General features: G+C 40.4%; 1 protein-coding gene across 1 annotated transcript in view; it reads right to left on the reverse strand.

Moving 5' to 3' along the window:
• LOC134211720 (cell adhesion molecule Dscam2-like) overlaps positions 1-20084 on the reverse strand; it is a 164322-nt gene that overhangs the window by 89675 nt on the left and 54563 nt on the right. The window contains 5 exon segments of the mRNA XM_062688883.1: positions 5267-5387; positions 6771-6920; positions 6973-7134; positions 7199-7341; positions 18096-18318. Coding sequence (XP_062544867.1) covers positions 5267-5387; positions 6771-6920; positions 6973-7134; positions 7199-7341; positions 18096-18318 — 799 coding nt within the window.

Genomic DNA, 20084 nt, shown 5'->3' on the forward strand with positions numbered 1-20084 from the left:
AACGTGGAAGCTTCGTGAGCAGATGTTACTGGCTCGAGATGATTTAGGGTAACCAACTTGATTTGGACCCCTATACATTTTGGACCCTCCTGACGACATTTTCTTGATTTCTGAACTGAAATCAATGCCGCTGCTAATTCCCCCATTGGCTTCAGGAAAAAAAGTTCAGCATCTGTTTCACTGGTTTCCCGTGCAAAAATTGGGATATTTAGATGAAATTTTGTAGAAATTAGTTTGTTCAAGAAGGCGAGCGTTACAATGCGTTACGCTTCAAAGTATACACCACTGAAAATCTCAGAACGCACACAATAAGATTTGGTCGAGATTGTGAATTTAAAATGCAGGAATCTTCTCATTGATGCATGCAAATCGAAAGATAAAGCTTTGTTCCGGCTCAATGAATTATTGGCAGTGGCTGATTTTCAACCCGCCGCTGTCACATCCAGGCGCTATAGTATATGCGCAAAATAGCCAGCAAGAGTTAAGCGCCAGACGCGGGTTTTCTCAAAATAAGAAACTTTTCATGAAAAACTATTTGGTACCGATTATGTAGGAAGGTGTCCGCTACCATGCATACCAAATATTTTTTTGATGAAAGTGCTTAATTTTGAGAAATCGAACCTTAGATGCCTTTCGCCATACTGATTTCAGAAAGTTAACTCCTAGTGTGCCGCTGTAAGTACGCTCAAAGTGGGTGATTCATTGGCCAGGGTAAATTAGAAATTCGACTTCTAAAAGAGTCTAAATTGGGGGTGTTCAAAATGTGTACAATTGGGGGTCCAAAATATGTTGCACTGTCCAAAACGAAGAATATTTTCATTCCAGAAAATTACAATTCTCAGCGATTTATCAACACTTTATGCCAATTTCAAATTTCTATTTCATAAATGAGACTTCCCTCTATGAAATGGTGTCATTTCCGCCTAGTCAAACGTGCCGTTTGATACATTTAAGGAGATATCTGTAAGTACTTCCTCTAGGGGTCCAAAATTGAACATTTACCCTATGGTCCGTTGTAGACGAAGAGCTACCTGCGGAAGTAGAGCGTAGTAATCAGTGGAAAACAAACGACAGAAAAGCAAAGGCAACTATAATCTTGCCTTGCTTTTCGAAGATAATCCATGAATGAATGAATCGCCTGCTTTGAGCGTGCTTACAGCGGCACACTAAGAGTTAATTTTTGGAAATCTGTATGGCATCTAATGTTTAATATCTCAAAAATAAGCTAAAAAAATCGAACAAATATTTGGAAGGCATAGTGGCGGACACCTTCCTACATGTGCCGCTGAAAGCACGCTCAAAGCAGGCGATTCATTGTCGTTGGTGAGACAGTGTGTTTTCGTGCGAAATACGTTCATTTCCAAAAACTACCATCAAAAACAAACGCGATCGGTCCGGGTTTCGATATTAAAGAGGCTATGCGCGTCGAATCTAGCTGAAAACGGAAACGTCGAGAGTCATACACGAGATTTCACAATCTATCGTCTTGATGCTGCGGACACAACATTAGACAAAGACACAAAAATATGTATGTTGCTTCGTAGTTTTCCGGCATCGTTCGACGGGTTAGTTACGGCTCTGGATAGTCGGTCGGATGATGACATCATAAATGCAACCGGATTTAGCGACGGGTCGGGGCTTTTTTGTACATTTTGGGGTCCCCACAAACTTTCGGCCCCGGGGCCGAAGGGGTTCCAGCTAAATCCGGCCCTGATTAAGCACTTCCACAGTTATTGACTGCAAGGTTTGTAAGCCAGGTTACCATTTCTGTATTCGTATATCATGAGGCTAACACGATGTTACTTTTATCACCGACGAACCGACGTGTTACTGGCGCTCTCTGATTGTCTCACACTTTTTAACGGTTATTCTCTTTTGCGGGCGATTGCTCCTGTCAAATGAGCTAAGACACAATGAATCGCCTGCTTTGAGCGTGCTTACAGCGGCACACTAGGAGTTAACTTTCTGAAATCAGTATGGCGAAAGGCATCTAACGTTCGATTTATCAAAATTAAGCGCCTTAATTGAAAAAAATATTCGGTAGGCGTAGTAGCGGACGCCATCCTTCATAACCTGTACCAAAAAGTTTTTCATGAAAAGTTCCTAATTTTGAGAAAACCCGCGTTAGATGTCTTTCGCCATACAAATTTCTGGCGGTTAACTCATACTGGCTATTTTGCGCATATACTATAGCGCCTGGATGTGGCAGCGGCGAGTAGAAAATCAGCCACTGCCAATAATTCATTCCGCTGCAATGTTAATGAATCACCTGCTTTGAGCGTGCTTACAGCGGTACGATAGGAGTTAACTTTCTGAAATCAGTATGGCGAAAGGCATCTAAGGTTCGATTTCGCAAAATTAAGCACCTTAATCGAAAAACTATTTGGTAGGCGTAGTAGCGGACACCTTCCTACATAACCGGTACCAAATATTTTTTCATGAAAAGTTCCTAGTTTTGAGAAAACCCGCGTTAGATGTCTTTCGCCATACAAATTTCTGGTGGTTAACTCATGCTGGCTATTTTGCGCATATACGATAGCGCCTGGATGTGGCAGCGGCGGGTTGAAAACCAGCCACTGTCAATAATTAATACACATAGGTTGGTGGCTGAGCAACGAAAATTTCGCGAGCAATGAATCGACTGCTTTGAGCGTGCTTACAGCGGCACACTAGGAGTTAACTTTCTGAAATCAGTATGGCGAAAGGCATCTAATGTTTAATATCTCGAAAATAAGAACCTTAATCGAAAAACATATTTGGTTGGCGGACACCGTCCTACATAACTGGTACCAAATAGATTTTCGTGAAAAGTTCCTGCTGTTGAGAAAACCTCCGTTAGACGTCTTTCGCCATACAAATTTCTGGCGGTTAACTCTTGCTGGCTATTTTGCGCATATACTATAGCGCCTGGATGTGGCTGCGGCGGGTAGAAAATCAGCCACTGCCAATGATTCATTATGGGGGTGGCGGTAGTGTTCGATGATTTTTTATTATGGCGTCGTGGGCAGCAAATTTGAATTATTTTTCATGGGGTGACACGTCGGTTCATTGGCGCTTTTATGCCCAGGGAAGTCCAACTTCCAATCCGAAAATTGTATAGACAGGCACCGGAAATCGAACCCAGCCACCCTCAACATGGTCTTGCTTTAAAGCCGCGCATCTCACCACACGGCTAAAGAGGGCCCCATGATATAATAACAATACTATCAATACTATTAGACCGCGTGATTTTGGCCCGATGCCCATGTAGCGTCTTTTCAACGCTGCGTGCACACAGCGTTCAAAGGACGCATCAACACGAAATGTGAGAAGGCGTCGATATTATGCTCGCAGTGTGTTACAACGGTTTGTTCCCAAACAGACGAACAGAGAGAAAATATTCCTCAAAATTCTCTCTCATATTTTCTCCTTCGTTCACGTCGTAAACTTGAACGAACTGCGACGCCGTTTCGTTGCAAGGTTTTTTACATCGCTTCGTGTTCTACATGTAGACGGGCAGAGACAAAAAAGCACGTGTTTTGATGCAAGAGTATCTTTTTGTGCATTGGAATGATACAAACACCAAACGCCTGAATACAATAAGGATGGCTACCTATTACCCTATAATTGAAATGTGTGGAAACAAAATTGAACGTAGCCTGTTGCAACAGCCCTGTTTTCTGCCAACCAGTGCAACTATGTTTTTGATCACAAGATCAAAATATAATCTTCATCAGTTTGCATACCTGTGCAATGAACATTTTGAACAGGCCGACCAGACGCCACTGCTACGTTGGCATCGGCCCTTTATCGTCTGAATCAGGGATATAGCGCAGCTGTCAACCCCATAAGGCATTTTATGAGACAGATCGAAACAGCTGTTTTTCTCGTGTTTATCTACTTTGACAATTAGTGGGAGCCCGTTTGTTTGGTAATTTCGCGCCGAACATTCCGATGGGTCCCATCATCAATTCTGCCTGTTTTACTTTTCGTCTACCAGGGTTTTAGAACATAGTTTTTCATATGATTCTTAAAATGTATCGTTAGATAATTCATACCATTGCATTCTAAGCATGAAATGCTGAAGAAAACACGAATGAAAAGTAAAACGTTACAAACATTATTTTGTGTTCGGACCTAACGGAATGTTCACGCAGAATCATACCAAAACAAAACATTAGAAGTAAATAAACGGGCCACCACGAAACGTCTCATAAAATGCCTTATACAAATGCACCGTTAGTGAACATGAATTTGACATTTTTGGAAATTTTGACAGTTTTGAGCATTCTGACATTCTCGGTTTGTGCACGCTTAATTCAGTTGACCTTTTTCCATGAGGTTCAACGGGGTTAACTCCTGTAAACGACTCGTTATTTTTTGGCGTGTACGTGAGTGCACTACACGACTCAGAGGAATAAATCATTTTAAAGTCTGAATAAATGTTTTGTGAAAGCCAGTTAGTTCGCGAGTGTTTTCTCGATTCACCGATTCGAAATCCTATAGTAAGGCCGTCTTCAGTGTCTCGTACTTGACTCGACTTGGGATTGGGATGTAAAAATATGCTCTCATTTCTGTTGTGTTAACCGTTAATCCATACAAAACAAGATCAACTGGAGTAATTAAATTACTGACATCATAACATCAAATTTTGATTTCAATGTGATTTCAAACTTTTCTCGGGTAGGCCTTATATTTACCCTGAACTAGAATGTGTGCAGCTTTATAGCTATTCAGACTACAAGCTTTATCGTTTGATAAAGATTACCTTGATGTTAAAATTCACACATCTTATTTTTATTTGTGGAAAAGCTCGTAATATGAATAATAACCCGAGCAAAGTCTGACATCATAATGAGGTTAAATAGAAAACATATTTTGATATCGACATCAAATTAAAATCATAATTTGTTTTTCAAATTTTGGTCTCCGTGGCTGATTACTTATTTTGATTTCAGTTTGATATTGTTTTTTAAATTATATGGAATGATATTAAACTGATTACTTATTTCGTTATAAAAAACCAACATTAAATTCAGTTTTCAATTTGTTCTCACCGACAGCAGAAAAAGTTTTCAATTTGATGTCATAGTAAGATTTTTATGCTGTAGATTTTTTTTATTTTAACCAGCCACATGGTTTCCCAGCAAAAAAAAACCGTATACATGTATCGTATGATACGTGTATCGCAACCAGTTTGCATCTGTAGTCGCTTACTTTTGCGATTTTGTGTTGGCTGGATACTTTGACGAGCGAATCTACTCCAAAAGTCTATCTGATTACTTACGTGAATATTGGTTGAGGGTTGCCTTGTACGTTACATGGCAGTTGTATAGTTTGGCCCACGTCTGATGTTATTTCGGTTACCGATCGCTGACTTGTTATAGGAGCAGAATCAGGAATGTAATCTTGAGAAAAAAAAAATCCATTAACATCAAATTAAGAGAAATGTATATTATAAAAATGTGTCCATTGATAAAGTCAAATTTGAGTAGTTTCACCAGCGATTCTCATTCTTTTTCTTGAGAGATACCCCTTCAAACTTTTGCATTCATTGAGGTACCCCCTATTTTTTTTCGCTATAAATGAAAATAAGCGTAATTCATAAGATATATGAAAAAGAGACCTAAAAACTAACGAGATATATGGCTCTTCAAAAAGTTATGTGAAATTTTCGTTATTCCGTGAAATTTTCCCATTCAAACTAAGTTTATACATCAAGCTTTCTACAAGACGTTTTGGACTATTGGAGGCTTCCAAGCATCTTGGAAGGAGGCTTCCGAGCCTCTTGAAAGGAGGCTTCCGAGCCTCTTGAAAGGAGGCTTCCGAGCCTCTTGAAAGGAGGCTTCCGAGCCTCTTGAAAGGAGGCTTCCGAGCCTCTTGAAAGGAGGCTTCCGAACCTCTTGAAAGGAGGCTTCGGGCTGAGCTCTTGAAGGAGGCTTCAGGAGAGCCTCTTGAAAGGAGGCTTCAGGCCTCTTGAAGGAGGCTTGAGGCCTCTTGAAGGAGGCTTCAGGCCTCTTGAAGGAGGCTTCCAGGCCTCTTGAAAGGAGGCTTCCAGGCCTCTTGAAGGAGGCTTCCAGGAGCCTTCTTGAAGGAGGCTTCTGAGGCCTCTTGAAAGGAGGCTTCGAGCCCTCTTGAAGGGAGGCTTCCGAGCCTCTTGAAAGGAGGCTTGAGCCTCTTGAAGGAGGCTTCCAGGCCTCTTGAAAGGAGGCTTCCGAGCCTCTTGAAAGGAGGTTTCGAGCCTTTTGAAAGGAGGCTTCCGAGCCTCTTGAAAGGAGGCTTCCGAGCCTCTTGAAAGGAGGCTTCCGAGCCGCTGCTCGATACCATATATTGATGAAACTTAGTATTGAGTTGATTTGATCTATGGAGTAGTTAACATTTAATACAGCAAAGGCATACGGGCATTGCTGTATTACATGTAGACTTTTATTTTTTAGTCTGTGAAAGTTCAAAATAACTAAGATTTTAATAAATTTAAACCGCGTAAAAAAGAAATAGGTGTATGTATACAAAAATGTGAGTTTGTTTCGCTGTGATCCTTGAAGAATTCCAAAAAGGGGTAACGACAGGTATTCTAGGCATGAGTTCGGTAGGCTGAAAAATCAACGATAGCGATGTTGTTTTGCCAACATTATCACTGTAATATGCATTGTCCTCACTCGAGAATTGATGAAACAAGTAGTTGAATTTAAACTTAACCGTAGTTTGCGAGAAGTGTGTCGAAGCATAATAGCCTGTCGGGAATGCTTGCTGTTTCCCTACTCTCGTTATCTTATTTGTTAAAAGCTTACCTTTTATCGATAGAAATACGGAAGTGCTTATTTTCCTTTCACCAGTCAGTACATCAGTTGAAACGCAGGAGAACTGCTTCTGTCTATCATCGATGTTAACATTCCGTATACATAAGTCGCCACTCGGGGACGTTACAATATAACGCATGCCTTAAGAAAATATAAGTTTAGAAATAGTCAATAATTTCCAGTTCCATGTTACCTAAATCGGATCGATCCGGAATTAGCATCTCTTTGTCACGATACCATGCAGATACATGAACGAATTCTCGAGCATGAGGCGAAATGTTGCATTGAAGGAACGCAGTGCTACCAAGAATTACATCAGTCTTTTCTATAATAATTTCGTATGTTTGACGAACAACTGGATAGGTATAGACAACATATTAGCTAATTTTATTGGAACACGAGTAATAACTCAAACTCACTTGCACGCACTTTTACGTTTTTGCTAAGCAAAACGTAATGGTGATAAGAAACTCTACAGCGGTAAGTCGTATCATGTACTTCAGTGCGAAACAGATGACCGGAGAATGGCGGGAAGTACAATGTACCGTTAGGAAAACTTTGCCTGTAATAAATAGTTAGTTGTTAGTTGTGTTGTATGGTACGTCAAAATTTATTCTTCGTCAATTGTATCTAATTCTTTGTAAGAATAACACTTGTTTGAATGAAGAAAGTTTCAATATATCATCAACCATTTTAATATATTTCCAAAGTGGAGTTCAAAATAAACATGCTAAATGCTAAAGAAATAGAATGTCGTGATAGGCTTCGTACCCGCCCTTGCCATCATCCTGATGCTTGCTTCTATGCGAGAAAAGCAGTTGAAAGTAAACCGCCAGGAATGTGTATGGCGGCAAGCATCAAATGTGAATTAGGAATCAAAATGACCAATAGTGGACCCCCTAGTATCGGAATAGTAAACTTTTTTTCACAAGGCGAGGAGATATCCAACATGTTGAATTCTAATAGTACAAAATTAAATAGGCTCTGTATGTCTCCTGATTGATACATACATAAAACACTCAAATACAATTTTTTTTTCACCTTAATAAAGACTAAAAAAAAAACTCAAATACACGATTTTATTCGTTAAAATTAGTATTTGAAAGTCTGACTGTACTTGCACTATAGTAGACCCCCTGGGGGTCTGTAATAGGAAATTGCTTTCCTTCGACTTGGACATTAATTTGCTATGTTCTGAAAACTCATATGTGAATATGTACATTACGTGGAAGATTTTAATTTGCCGACACATAATGTACATATTCACATCTTCTTCTTCAATGGCTCTACATTCCAACTGGAACTTGGCCTGGTTTTCAACTTAGTATTCTATTAGCATTTCCTTAGTTATTAATAGAAAACTTGTATGTATCTTGTGTGGCAAGTTAAATGGATAGGGGAAGGTGGGTAGACTTGATCCCCGGGGAGACTTGATCACCCCCTGTTTTATCGAGAACTAAAGTAGTTTTGTTCTAGCGTATTTTTTAGTATAGATCCTCTAGACAAATGACCTTTATGTGGTGAGTAATTTTTTGGATTGATTATTTATTCTGCCGGTTTGTATGTTTTGACCTTCCTAAAGATTTTTTTATTGGCCACGCAAAATTTGAATAACTTTTCATAACAATGACCAAATGCTTTCGTTTTTTCACAGCACAAAGCCATAAATGTGCTTAATGATTTGTACTAATGAAAATGTCAACATTCCATCAAAGTTTTAGGATATTTGGATTTGAAGTTATTGCCTCAATACAATTGATCCCCCATTAGTCACCCATACAAAAATTTAACGAATAAATTCAAAAAAATATAAATCTGTTCTCAGGCAGTTCTAATTTTTTGTAGATTTGACAGATTTGATGAAGGGTTGGCAGGAAAAAGTATTTATTGCGTAGATATCATAGAAAGTGGATCAAGTCAAGTAAAATTGTGCTGTCGAATTCAATAACAAAAATCGTTCATGGATACGCACAGTAATTCGAAAATTAGGCGTATTTTGAAGGAAAAATATTTAAAAAATCTGAGGGTACCTTTCTAATTTTATCAAAGCAAGTTCTTGGAGAGGGATCAATTTCCCCCGAATATTTTAAAAGTAGATTTTTGACAGCACTATAAAAAATCGATTGTGTATCGACAACAAAAATAATTTAAGAACTGTCATACACCACTAAAGTTAAGTACTATATTTCTTAGAGAGTTTGTGTGGAAATCGCGTATTTTTATTTATTTTTGGCTGTTATACATAGGAAATCAGAAAAGGGGATCAAGTCTACACAGTCTCCCCTACACTATGCCCAGCGATGCCAGATTACTTCAAAATCAATTCCGTAGATTCACTCAAAAAATTTGGCTGTCCCTATTTGGCGGTCATCAACAATCAGGATACATTACAGGACTGATCTCTAACTTTTCTCAATGAATAGACAAGACCACTAACCGTCAAAATGTATAGGTACTGGTCTTGTTATATTCTAACTTTTATAAAAATCCAAAAAAAGAGATTCATAGGCACAGTGCCCTATACAGTAGTCCACTATCATCATAATGGCAGTTGCTATACATATTTTTGACAGTGACTGTTTCCAACGCCGAGACTAACATTTTCGCATGCTATGTATTGAACTTTTATTGATTTACCATAGAATAAGTTTCACATTATGGACTTCGTTTTTTTTCAGAACATTTCAAATTATTAATCTGTTTACTTGGCTATTTAGTGCTAATATGTTTGAGCATTTGCATTTGCATTTGCGAAGACCACTGCGACGAAAAGGGACTAGCGATTGGAAACTCGGTTCGTGGAACTGCAAATCTCTCAACTTCATCGGGAGCCCACGCATACTCGCCGATGTGCTCAAGGACCGTGGATTCGGCATCGTAGCGCTGCAGGAGGTTTGTTGGAAGGGATCAATGGTGCGAACGTTTAGAGGTAATCATACCATCTACCAGAGCTGCGGCAACACACACGAGCTGGGAACAGCTTTCATAGTGATGGGCGATATGCAAAGGCGCGTGATCGGGTGGTGGCCGATCAACAAGAGAATGTGCAGGTTGAGGATCAAAGGCCGGTTCTTCAACTTCAGCATAATCAACGTCCATAGCCCACACTCCGGAAGCACTGATGATGATAAGGACGCATTCTACGCGCAGCTGGAACGTGAGTACGACAGCTGCCCAAGCCACGACGTCAAAATCATCATAGGAGATTTGAACGCTCAGGTTGGCCAAGAGGAGGAGTTTAGACCGACTATTGGGAAGTTCAGCGCTCACCGGCTGACGAACGAAAAAAAATGATTTCGCTGCCTCCAAGAATATGGCCATTCGCAGCACCTACTTCCAACACAGCCTCCCGTATCGGTACACCTGGAGATCACCACTGCAGACAGAATCACAAATCGACCACGTTCTGATTGATGGACGGCACTTCTCCGACATTATCGACGTCAGGACATATCGTGGCGCTAACATCGACTCTGACCACTATCTGGTGATGGTTAAACTGCGCCCAAAACTATCCGTCATCAACAATGTTCGGTACCGACGACCGCCGCGGTACGACCTAGAGCGACTGAAGCAACCTGATGTCGCCACTGCATACGCGCAGCATCTCGAGGCAGCGTTGCTGGAAGAGGGTGAGCTCGATGGGGCCCCTCTTGAGGACTGCTGGAATACAGTCAAAGCAGCCATTAACGACGCAGCGGAGAACAACGTCGGGTATATGGGTCGAAGTCGACGGAACGATTGGTTCGACGAAGAGTGCAGACAGATTCTGGAGGAGAAGGACGCAGCGCGGGCGGTCGCGCTGCAGCAGGTACCCGGCAGAACGTGGAACGTTATAGACGGAAGCGGAGACACCAGACCCGCCTTTTCCGGAGAAGAAACGCCGCCTGGAAGAAGCGGAGTGCACGGAGATGGAGCAGCTGTGCCGTTCTCAAGAAACACGCAAGTTCTATCAAAAGCTCAACGCATCCCGCAAAGGCTTCGTGCCGCGAGCCGAAATGTGCCGGGATAAGGATGGGAGCATCTTGACGGACGAACGTGTGGTGATCGAAAGGTGGAAACAGCACTACGAGGAACATCTGAATGGCGCTGAGAGTACAGGCAATGAAAGTCAAGGCAGCGGAGGAGATGACTACGTCAGTTCAGCGGACGATGGAAGCCAACCAGCCCCCACCTTGAGGGAAGTTAAGGATGCCATTCAACAGCTAAAGACCAATAAAGCAGCTGGTAAGGATGGTATCGGAGCTGAGCTCATCAAGATGGGCCCGAAAAAAGCTGGCCACTTGCCTGCACAAACTGATAGTCAGAATCTGGGAAAACGAACAGCTACCGGAGGAGTGGAAGGAAGGGGTTATATGCCCCATCTACAAGAAAGGCGACAAACTGGAGTGTGAGAACTTTCGAGCGATCACCATCCTTAATGCCGCCTACAAAGTGATATCCCAGATCATCTTCCGTCGTCTGTCACCATTAGTGAACGAGTTCGTGGGAAGTTATCAAGCCGGCTTCGTTGACGGCCGCTCGACAACGGACCAGATCTTTACTGTACGGCAAATCCTTCAAAATGCCGTGAATACCAGGTCCCAACGCACCATCTGTTCGTTGATTTCAAGGCGGCATACGACAGTATAGACCGCGTAGAGCTATGGAAAATTATGGACGAGAACAGCTTCCCTGGAAAGCTTACCAGACTGATCAAAGCAACGGTGGATGGTGTGCAAAACTGTGTGAAGATCTCGGGCGAACACTCCAGTTCGTTCGAATCGCGCCGGGGACTAAGACAAGGTGATGGACTTTCGTGCCTGTTGTTCAACATTGCGCTAGAAGGTGTCATGCGGAGAGCCGGGTGTAACAGCCGGGGAACGATTTTCAACAGATCCAGTCAATTTATTTGCTTCGCGGATGACATGGACATTGTCGGCCGAACATTTGCAAAGGTGGCAGAACTGTACACCCGCCTGAAACGTGAAGCAACAAAAGTTGGACTGGTGGTGAATGCGTCAAAGACAAAGTACATGCTTGTGGGTGGAACCGAGCGCGACAGGGTCCGCCTGGGAAGCAGTGTTACGATAGACGGGGATACCTTCGAGGTGGTCGAGGAATTCGTCTACCTCGGATCCTTGCTAACGGCTGACAACAACGTTAGTCGTGAAATACGAAGGCGCATCATCTGTGGAAGTCGGGCCTATTACGGGCTCCAGAAGAAACTGCGGTCGAAAAGATTCGCCACCGCACCAAATGTGTCATGTACAAGACGTTAATAAGACCGGTAGTCCTCTACGGACATGAAACATGGACAATGCTCGAGGAGGACTTGCAAGCACTCGGAGTATTCGAGAGACGGGTGCTTAGGACCATCTTTGGCGGTGTACAAGAAGACGGTGTGTGGCGGCGAAGAATGAACCATGAGCTCGCCCAGCTCTACGGCGAACCCAGTATCCAGAAGGTAGCTAAAGCCGGAAGGGTACGATGGGCAGGGCATGTTGCAAGAATGCCGGACAGCAACCCTGCAAAGATGGTGTTCGCTTCCGATCCGGCAGGTACGAGACGACGTGGAGCGCAGCGAGCGAGATGGGCAGACCAGGTGCAGAACGACTTGGCGAGCGTGGGGCGTATTCGAGGATGGAGAGATGCGGCCTCGAACCGTGTATTGTGGCGTCAAATTGTTGATTCAGTGTTATCTGTATAGATGTAGACTAAATAAATGAATGAATGTTTGAGCATAATTGAATATCGATCCTTGTTTACCGGCGGAGCAACATACGAAAGTTGATGAAGCGGACGACGACGAAAACCGACCAATTTTTTTTTTAATGTTTATTAAGGTGTTTTTTTGAAAACCGACCAAGCAATTTGGATAAATTCTCGGAAATTGACTAAAATAAAAGACTATCGAAATAAACGTGTTTGTCGTAACTTGTATTTCACATGAATGAATGACATTAGTTTTCATAACCGGAAGCGAGCGATCCTTTTCTTCTCTTCGTCTTAATGGTTTTCCTGTAAGAGTAATTTTCTTGCGTTGTCAGATCAGGAGTCGTTTGAACATTCAGTAACAATCCTACATGCAGGGTAGAAATATTTCACAGTCAATGCAGTGAAAAACATGGATCTCAGTATAATCTGCAGTCGCCTTCATCGCCGCCCTGGTGAGTGCGACTGGGTGCAGCCGAAAAATCATTTCCAACACCGTCTGTTCAATTTCGCATTCAGCCACTCACAAGTCGCTCTGACATGCTGCTCAGTTCGCGCCTTACCGTATGACTGTGAGTGGCCCATTTAAACGCGTGGTGATTTTTTTCAATTTGCTGGGTGAATGTGTACATTTTGCTGTGGTAGATTTCATCTTCGCGGCGCAGTGGGTGATGTGAGTTCTGTTGTTTACTTTTCTGCCTCTCCGGGAATGTGAGGTTGATTTCAAAGCAGGAAGAAAATCAAAACATGATATAAAAAAACATCACCTTCATCCAGTGCTGCCGAAAATTTACAACCCTGCCTACATGGGAACAATCCCGAAAAAAGTTTTTCTATTTTAACGACGGAAATGTTCCTACGACAATTAGTTACTACAAAATAAGCAAGGATAGCGTTGGACAATAGAGGTAATAAACTATAGAAGACGTTTGTCGCTGCGGTTCTGCGGTTGTTATCGTCCCCATACATGTTGGGTACCTATCTGTCAACACGTACTGATTTTCCTTCGTTGACATTTAGTGCCCTATCCATCCTCGCCAGCAAAAGATGTTTCGCCAGTGACGACAGCGACAGTCTTCCTCTATAGTTTATTACCTCTATTCGTTGGACCGAGCCCAACGCAATACCTTAATTAGATTGCTTCGCAAAGGGGTATATGAATGAGACTGTACAGATAAAAAAAATCTGAATCCTTTCTACTGGTAGCTCAGTTTTCTCAAATGCATGTAGATCTTTCTTCAATTTTTTTGGAAAGTCTCCCAGACATTACATTTTTGTTGTAGTAAATACCTCAAATAATTCTACACGGTTAGATAAATTTACCCATTAATGGGTACTCTCTTATTATTGATATTATTCCCGCCGTGAAAAATTCACCCATTTTCTCAAAAAAGTGCCTCTCCAGCTCCCAATTAATAGGTAGAGGCACTTTTAAGAGAAAATGGGTGAATTTTCCACGGTGGGAATAATATCAACAAAAAGCAGAGTACCCATTAATGGGTGAAGTAATCTAACCGTGTATGGGAAATACCTCCAGGAATTAAATCGGTAAGTCATTCAAAAATATATAAATATACAATATAAATTTTCTTAATGAATCCCATTGGAAATAATCTAGGTAGGGGAACAGTTCGGCACTTCATCCCATAGCTCCTATTTCCATCCCATAAAAAACAAAGCAATGAAAAGGAATTTGGTTTGTTTCTTATTTTTGTGATTTTTTTCACCAGTGAGCACGCGTGTTAGCAAAAAGAAGCGACGAGATTGATCCTGTCTTTTTTTTTGCGATGAGATGAATATATGTACAGTGAGATGGAAAACGGAACATTTACCCTTTTTAATTAATTAAAAATTATTCCAGGAATTCATTTTAAAATTCCAAAAGTACTTTTTTTTTTAATCCTCCGCAAAAGAATTCAGGAATTTCTTCGGATACTCCTAAAGGATTTTCTATCCAATTTCATTTGCTTCCAACAAATTCTTTTAGTAATATTTTCAGAAATTCCTACAGGAATTCATTCAAGACTGATTTCATTTATTCTCAGGAAAATTGCCACAGCTAAAATTCCGTTGCTTCGGAAATTTATCCAGAACTTCATTTGTAATTTCCTTCATTAACGAAACTCTAAGAATATCCCATCAAATTACAAAATAAGAATTTCGAAAGATTTTTTAAAGAATTTTGTAAAAGAATTTTCTAAATACTTAAATTTCTTCAAGAATTCCTGTGGACATTCATCCAAGTGTTCTCTTGGAATTTCCATTATGGATTCTTTGGAAATCTCTCAGGAAATTACTTCAAAAATAAATTAAGTAAATTCTTGGGAAATTTCTTCAGACATTCCTTTGAAGTTTAAAAAAGGACTTCTAATAATTCTTTCGGAATTTCCCTTGGAACATTTTTCAGAACTGCTACCAATTTTCTTTTGGAAAACTATATGGAATTTTATATGGGTTGCTTAGAATCTTCAGAGGATTTCCCGTAGAAACTTTCGAAGAAACTTCTGGAGAAGTTTATAAAGACTATTCCGAAGGTATCCCTGGAAGAATGTTTCTATTAAACTACTGGCGGATTTTTTGAAAATTATTTGCAACTCCTGGAGAGGAGCACTCTAAATTATGTTTCGAGGAGTTTACAAATGAATTTTTGAAGTATTTTCCAAAGAAGAACCCGAGCGGTTTTTAAAAGAATTCCTTAGGGAACTACCAGATGAATCCCTGAAGGGTTTTCAAAAGAATTTGCGATGGAGTGTTCTGAGAAATTTCCTAAAAATGCCAAAATTTCTCCAGAAATTTCTTTGAGAATTACGTCAGGGTTTCCTCCATGAATTCCTTAAAAAAATTAATTTATAGTTAGAATTAAATTAAGCCGATACAAATATTAAAAAGAATATGCCCCCCCCCCACCTCGGATTATTTTTGCCAAGGAATCTCTAGATTTTTTTTTTCATTTCAAAATTAATTATTATTATTCCTACTTGACCTTTCAAAAACCATTCGGACATAGCTTTTAATAAATATTTGTAACGGCCTTTCCCTCCATGCATGTTTCCGATTCTAATTCAATACAGTCTCCCCGTACTGGTGATTTATCTCACAGATACTCCAGTTGAAATTAAAAGCACCGACAAACCGATATGTTACTGGTACTCTCTGATTGTCCACCACTTTTTAACGGTCATTTGCTTTTGCGGGAGATGACAAAGCTAAGAGCTAAGACACAACTTCACTGCAATGTTAATAGGTACACGTAAGTTGGTGAGCTACGAAAACTTCGCGAGCCATTATAGGGGTTGTGGTAGTGTTCAAAGATTTTTAATCATGGCGCCGTGGGCAGCAAATTTGAATTATTTTCCATGAAGTGACACATCGGTTCGTTATGTTAAAAGCGTTCTTTTAAAAAAATCCGTAGATTTCCACAGAAATTTTCAAATTTCCGTAGTTTTTTTCTACGGACCCGTAGATCCGTAGAAAGCATTCAATTCCGTAAATCTACGAAAATTTCCGTAGATCTGGCATCGCTGACTATGCCCAGGGAGTCGAAAATGTTTCCCACCCGAAAACATCGAAGACCGGACCGAGAATCGAACTCGTTATCTACGGATTGGCAATTGGTATTCGTTTTAAAGGATCGAATGATTTTTTTAAATAATTTCCAATGGGAATATCCGTTCTTTGAAAGGTAAGGAAGATGCACTATGTAACAGTTCGCAATGTACACATTGCTATTTAGGGGCCATCTACAAAGTACGTCACGCTTTTATTTGGGAGGGCGAGAGAAGCGTGACGATCCATACAACTTTTTACTAATTAATACAAAAAGCGTGACGAAGAGGAAGGGGGGGGATAGCTTGGTTTAAATATCACTTTTTTTGCGTGACGTATTTTACGGATTTTTCCTTATAAATGAAACATATCCAAACCCAGGACTGTCCTCGAAAAGAGATCCCAATTACTACACTTAGGATAAATGACCCAATACTGCAGATATTAAACACGTTCCACAACTGTTTGTTCGCTTACACATATATACAGGGGTTAGACAAAAAGGTTGAGATAGGTAACATTATGTTGAAATTCAAATCATCATAACTTTGCGTTGGTTGGTTGGTTGGTCCTTGGCCACCGTAGATGTTCCGGGTTTTCCGAAGGTATGTTCAAAATGCATTTTTTCCACTGCTTGTCATTTTATATGACGTTTACTTTCATCATGTTTTATGCTTTCTCCAAAAACTAGAACTAATATGCCGGCCAATGGTGGCTGTAGATCGAAAATCCATCAAAACTACGCAGAGATATGGCCATTTCCGTAAAAACGGTTCCGGGAACATGATGAAATGATAACAGATCGGAATATTGCATAGATGGGTATCTATCTTCATGGCTTTGCGAGACGATGATTACAGAAACATTTCCAGAATGATAGTGTCCACTGCCACGCTTATAGCAGGTTCCAAGGGCCTTCCAGGAGGGGCCGGTTTTGGCACCGTCTGGAACTATGCATATATGGGTGTCAAAATTCATGTTTTCTCAAGACGATGAATATAGAATCTTCATTAAAAATACATTATGATGACTGTAAGATTCTCTGCTCTGGCCAATTTGTAACAGGTTCCGAGTATTCTGCCAAAGTGACATTTGTTGAGGGTGTAGGGCCAATCCCGTACCGATTTTACGAAAATGGCCGTATCTTGCGTATAATAAACGAATTTTCGATCCACTGCCAGCATTGGTCAGGTTATTAGTTCTAGTTTCCAGGGAGAGTATAAAACATGATGGCAGTAAACGTCAGATAAAACGACAAGTAGAAAAAAAATGCATTTTTAACATATCCTCGGAAAACCCGGAACATCTCCGGTGGCCAAGGGCCAATCTGAAGTTTTGCATGGGGACAGTATACTAGAAGAGTTTCTGCGTCCGAAGGTCCCAGTTTCATCGAAATCGGATCATTCTACGCAAAGTTAGGCTGATTTGAACTTCGACAAAATTTTGCCTATCTTAACCTTTTTGTCTAACCCCTGTATCTCTTACCTCAAGTGTCTCATTAAGGGGTTACACCACTGTCGAACACTAAATTAAAGCATATTTCGGGGGGTTTCGTTTACCCTAACAAAAAAATTGAAATTCTGAAGCGTTTTTAAATATGGATCTTGAAGTACAAAAAAAAAACAAACAAGTTGGGTGAATCAATTTTCGTTGGCCTGAAACAGAACTGCATAATTGAAAATTGGATGTAATACAGTGTTGACCCAAGTTTTTCACTCCTCTATTTTATCTAGCTCCGATTTTATCACCGATTGATCCGATTTTGTTAGCCAAAAAATTGTAAAATTCTAGTCGTTCTTTTTACTTTCGTAAATAATACCGTAAACAACAAAGATTTTCATGGAAAAACTTTCACCGCCTTTTGTTTATTATGAATCATTTCTATGTACCTGTCAATGATTTCGTCAGCCAATTCACGCATTGTGCCTCTACAAGGCAATGACTGATTCATGTTTTTAAAATCAATTTAAAAATTGAAAATAAAAAAAAACACATTTCCTATTTTATCAACCCAAAATTCACCAGTGGGTGAAAAATTGGGATATTACTGTAATTTGAAACAATTTGATGTCTCACCTTAGGCCTTGAATACTGGTTGCAATAGATCCGTCTCTCAAAATCCACGCTATTTCCACCTGCGATGAACCGTATGTTGAGCAAGACAGTTGAGAGCTACCTGTATCGTTACTGAACATTAAGTTCGATGGCAGTTGATGCAGGAATTGAGGAACATGTATATTTGCGGTCACAATTTCTCTACCAATCGATCCATCAGCAATGAAGTGAGAATTTAGAAAACCTGAAAATGTATAATTAATAACATTCAGACAACTTATAAATTGAGTGAAATTTCATTTAATAATTATTACTACCCAACTAAATTATTCACACATCTATATTTAAATTATTCCATTCTGTATGATGTTTAAAGCATACCCAGAACTCTTACATTTTTATATTTTTTCTCATAATTAGTAGGGGGAGTATATTTGAATATTAAAATTGGATTCATCATTGTTTTGTAAGTATTGGTTTATTATTGAATTATATATACTCATTTGTAACTATTTTACTGATGAAAATTTCCAAAACTCTAGTAAGTTAAGAGATTATTTTCGATATCAGACGAATAATCAGAAATCAAATCTCATTGCTAAAAATGTTTATATCGCTTTAAAAATATCGTATAATAAACTATACTAAAATATTGCGGAATATCACCTTTTCTACTACTTGCAGAACACATAGCTCTGTGCATTGATATTACGATTATGTTCGTATGCCAGAAGAGCGTCAAGCGAAGATAATATTCAGTAGAGAACGCGTTCAGGCCGCATTTTACTTTTGTGTTGCGGTTGTCTTTTCTCTTTGCTGAAGGAAGCGTTTAATACTACCCGAAGCTATTTAAATTTCAACAGTACTTCTCAGCGCAATTTATACCCATTGATCCCGTTATGATCTTTGTTACGTTACCCGTGCCTTCGTTTTACGTTGAACCCGTTTGGAAATGAAATTCCTACAAGCAGTGGTAATCCTGCAAGGACACCGTTCTGGGAAAAAACCTCTTAGAAGGTCAAGTCTCCACGCTCAGCAATGAGCATTAACAAAAACAAGAGGCAGTGGGAATCTCGGAATTCCCCACTTCCTTCAAAGAAACAATATTTCAAGACCGTTCTGCCAAAGCGCGGAAAAATAGAAGAAAGCTGGAGACTTTTAGATATTCCTTCTCACCCTAACATTGAAAATAATTCTTCTCCTATCGAACTGAGCGATCAGTTCGATTTGATTCATGACGAAATTGAGCAAATTGAATCACCCGCTAGGCTCTAGCCCAGGTGATTCGATTCATGCGAAGATGCAAAGGATTCCGCCATTTGTGGTACCTGTTGCCGAGTTTCCTGGCTTTCGGAATAAGATTTTGAGTAACCTTCAGGGGATCAAGGTTTCATTTCAGATTGCCAGGGAGGGTTTTGCCGGGATTCTTTGACGATCGCAATCGTCCTCTTCAGTATTTAATTGAGAAGCGGCATACACTCTTCACGTTCAAAGTCGTCTAAAAATGTCACTCCAGTGATGATAAATCGATGAGAACGATGAAGGATCATTTTTTAAATTTGCTTGAAGACTTTCCAAATACTCACGGAATCGACAATGCTGCATTCGGGTGTACTCATCTTCAGCAAACCGCAGATTAGACGTGTTCACTTGAGTCCTATTTCGGAAGAACTTCTTCCTGCATTTCCGTAAACGGTTGCGAAGACTCCGGAGCTGTGGCGTCCACCAGGGTTGATTGAGCTGTTTAGGTGGTCGGCAGATTTTGACCGACACGCTGTAACAGAATAATCGATTTAGTCATGATTCATAGCCTGATTCTAGTCCAGGGCAGCAATCCGTGCATTGGCGATTTGGTAATCACATCTGTTGAAGTCGTAGTTGATGCTAGATGTATAGGTACAGATCTTTCATCGCGAGAACGGACGTCGCCGGTTAAAACGCATGGCTTTTGATGATGGTCAATTTTTAAAAGAGCAGATGGAGACTCGAAGAGATCAATGATACATGGAT

This window comes from Armigeres subalbatus, chromosome 2, assembly GCF_024139115.2.
Source record: "Armigeres subalbatus isolate Guangzhou_Male chromosome 2, GZ_Asu_2, whole genome shotgun sequence".
In the NCBI taxonomy this organism is placed as follows: Eukaryota; Metazoa; Arthropoda; class Insecta; order Diptera; family Culicidae; genus Armigeres; species Armigeres subalbatus.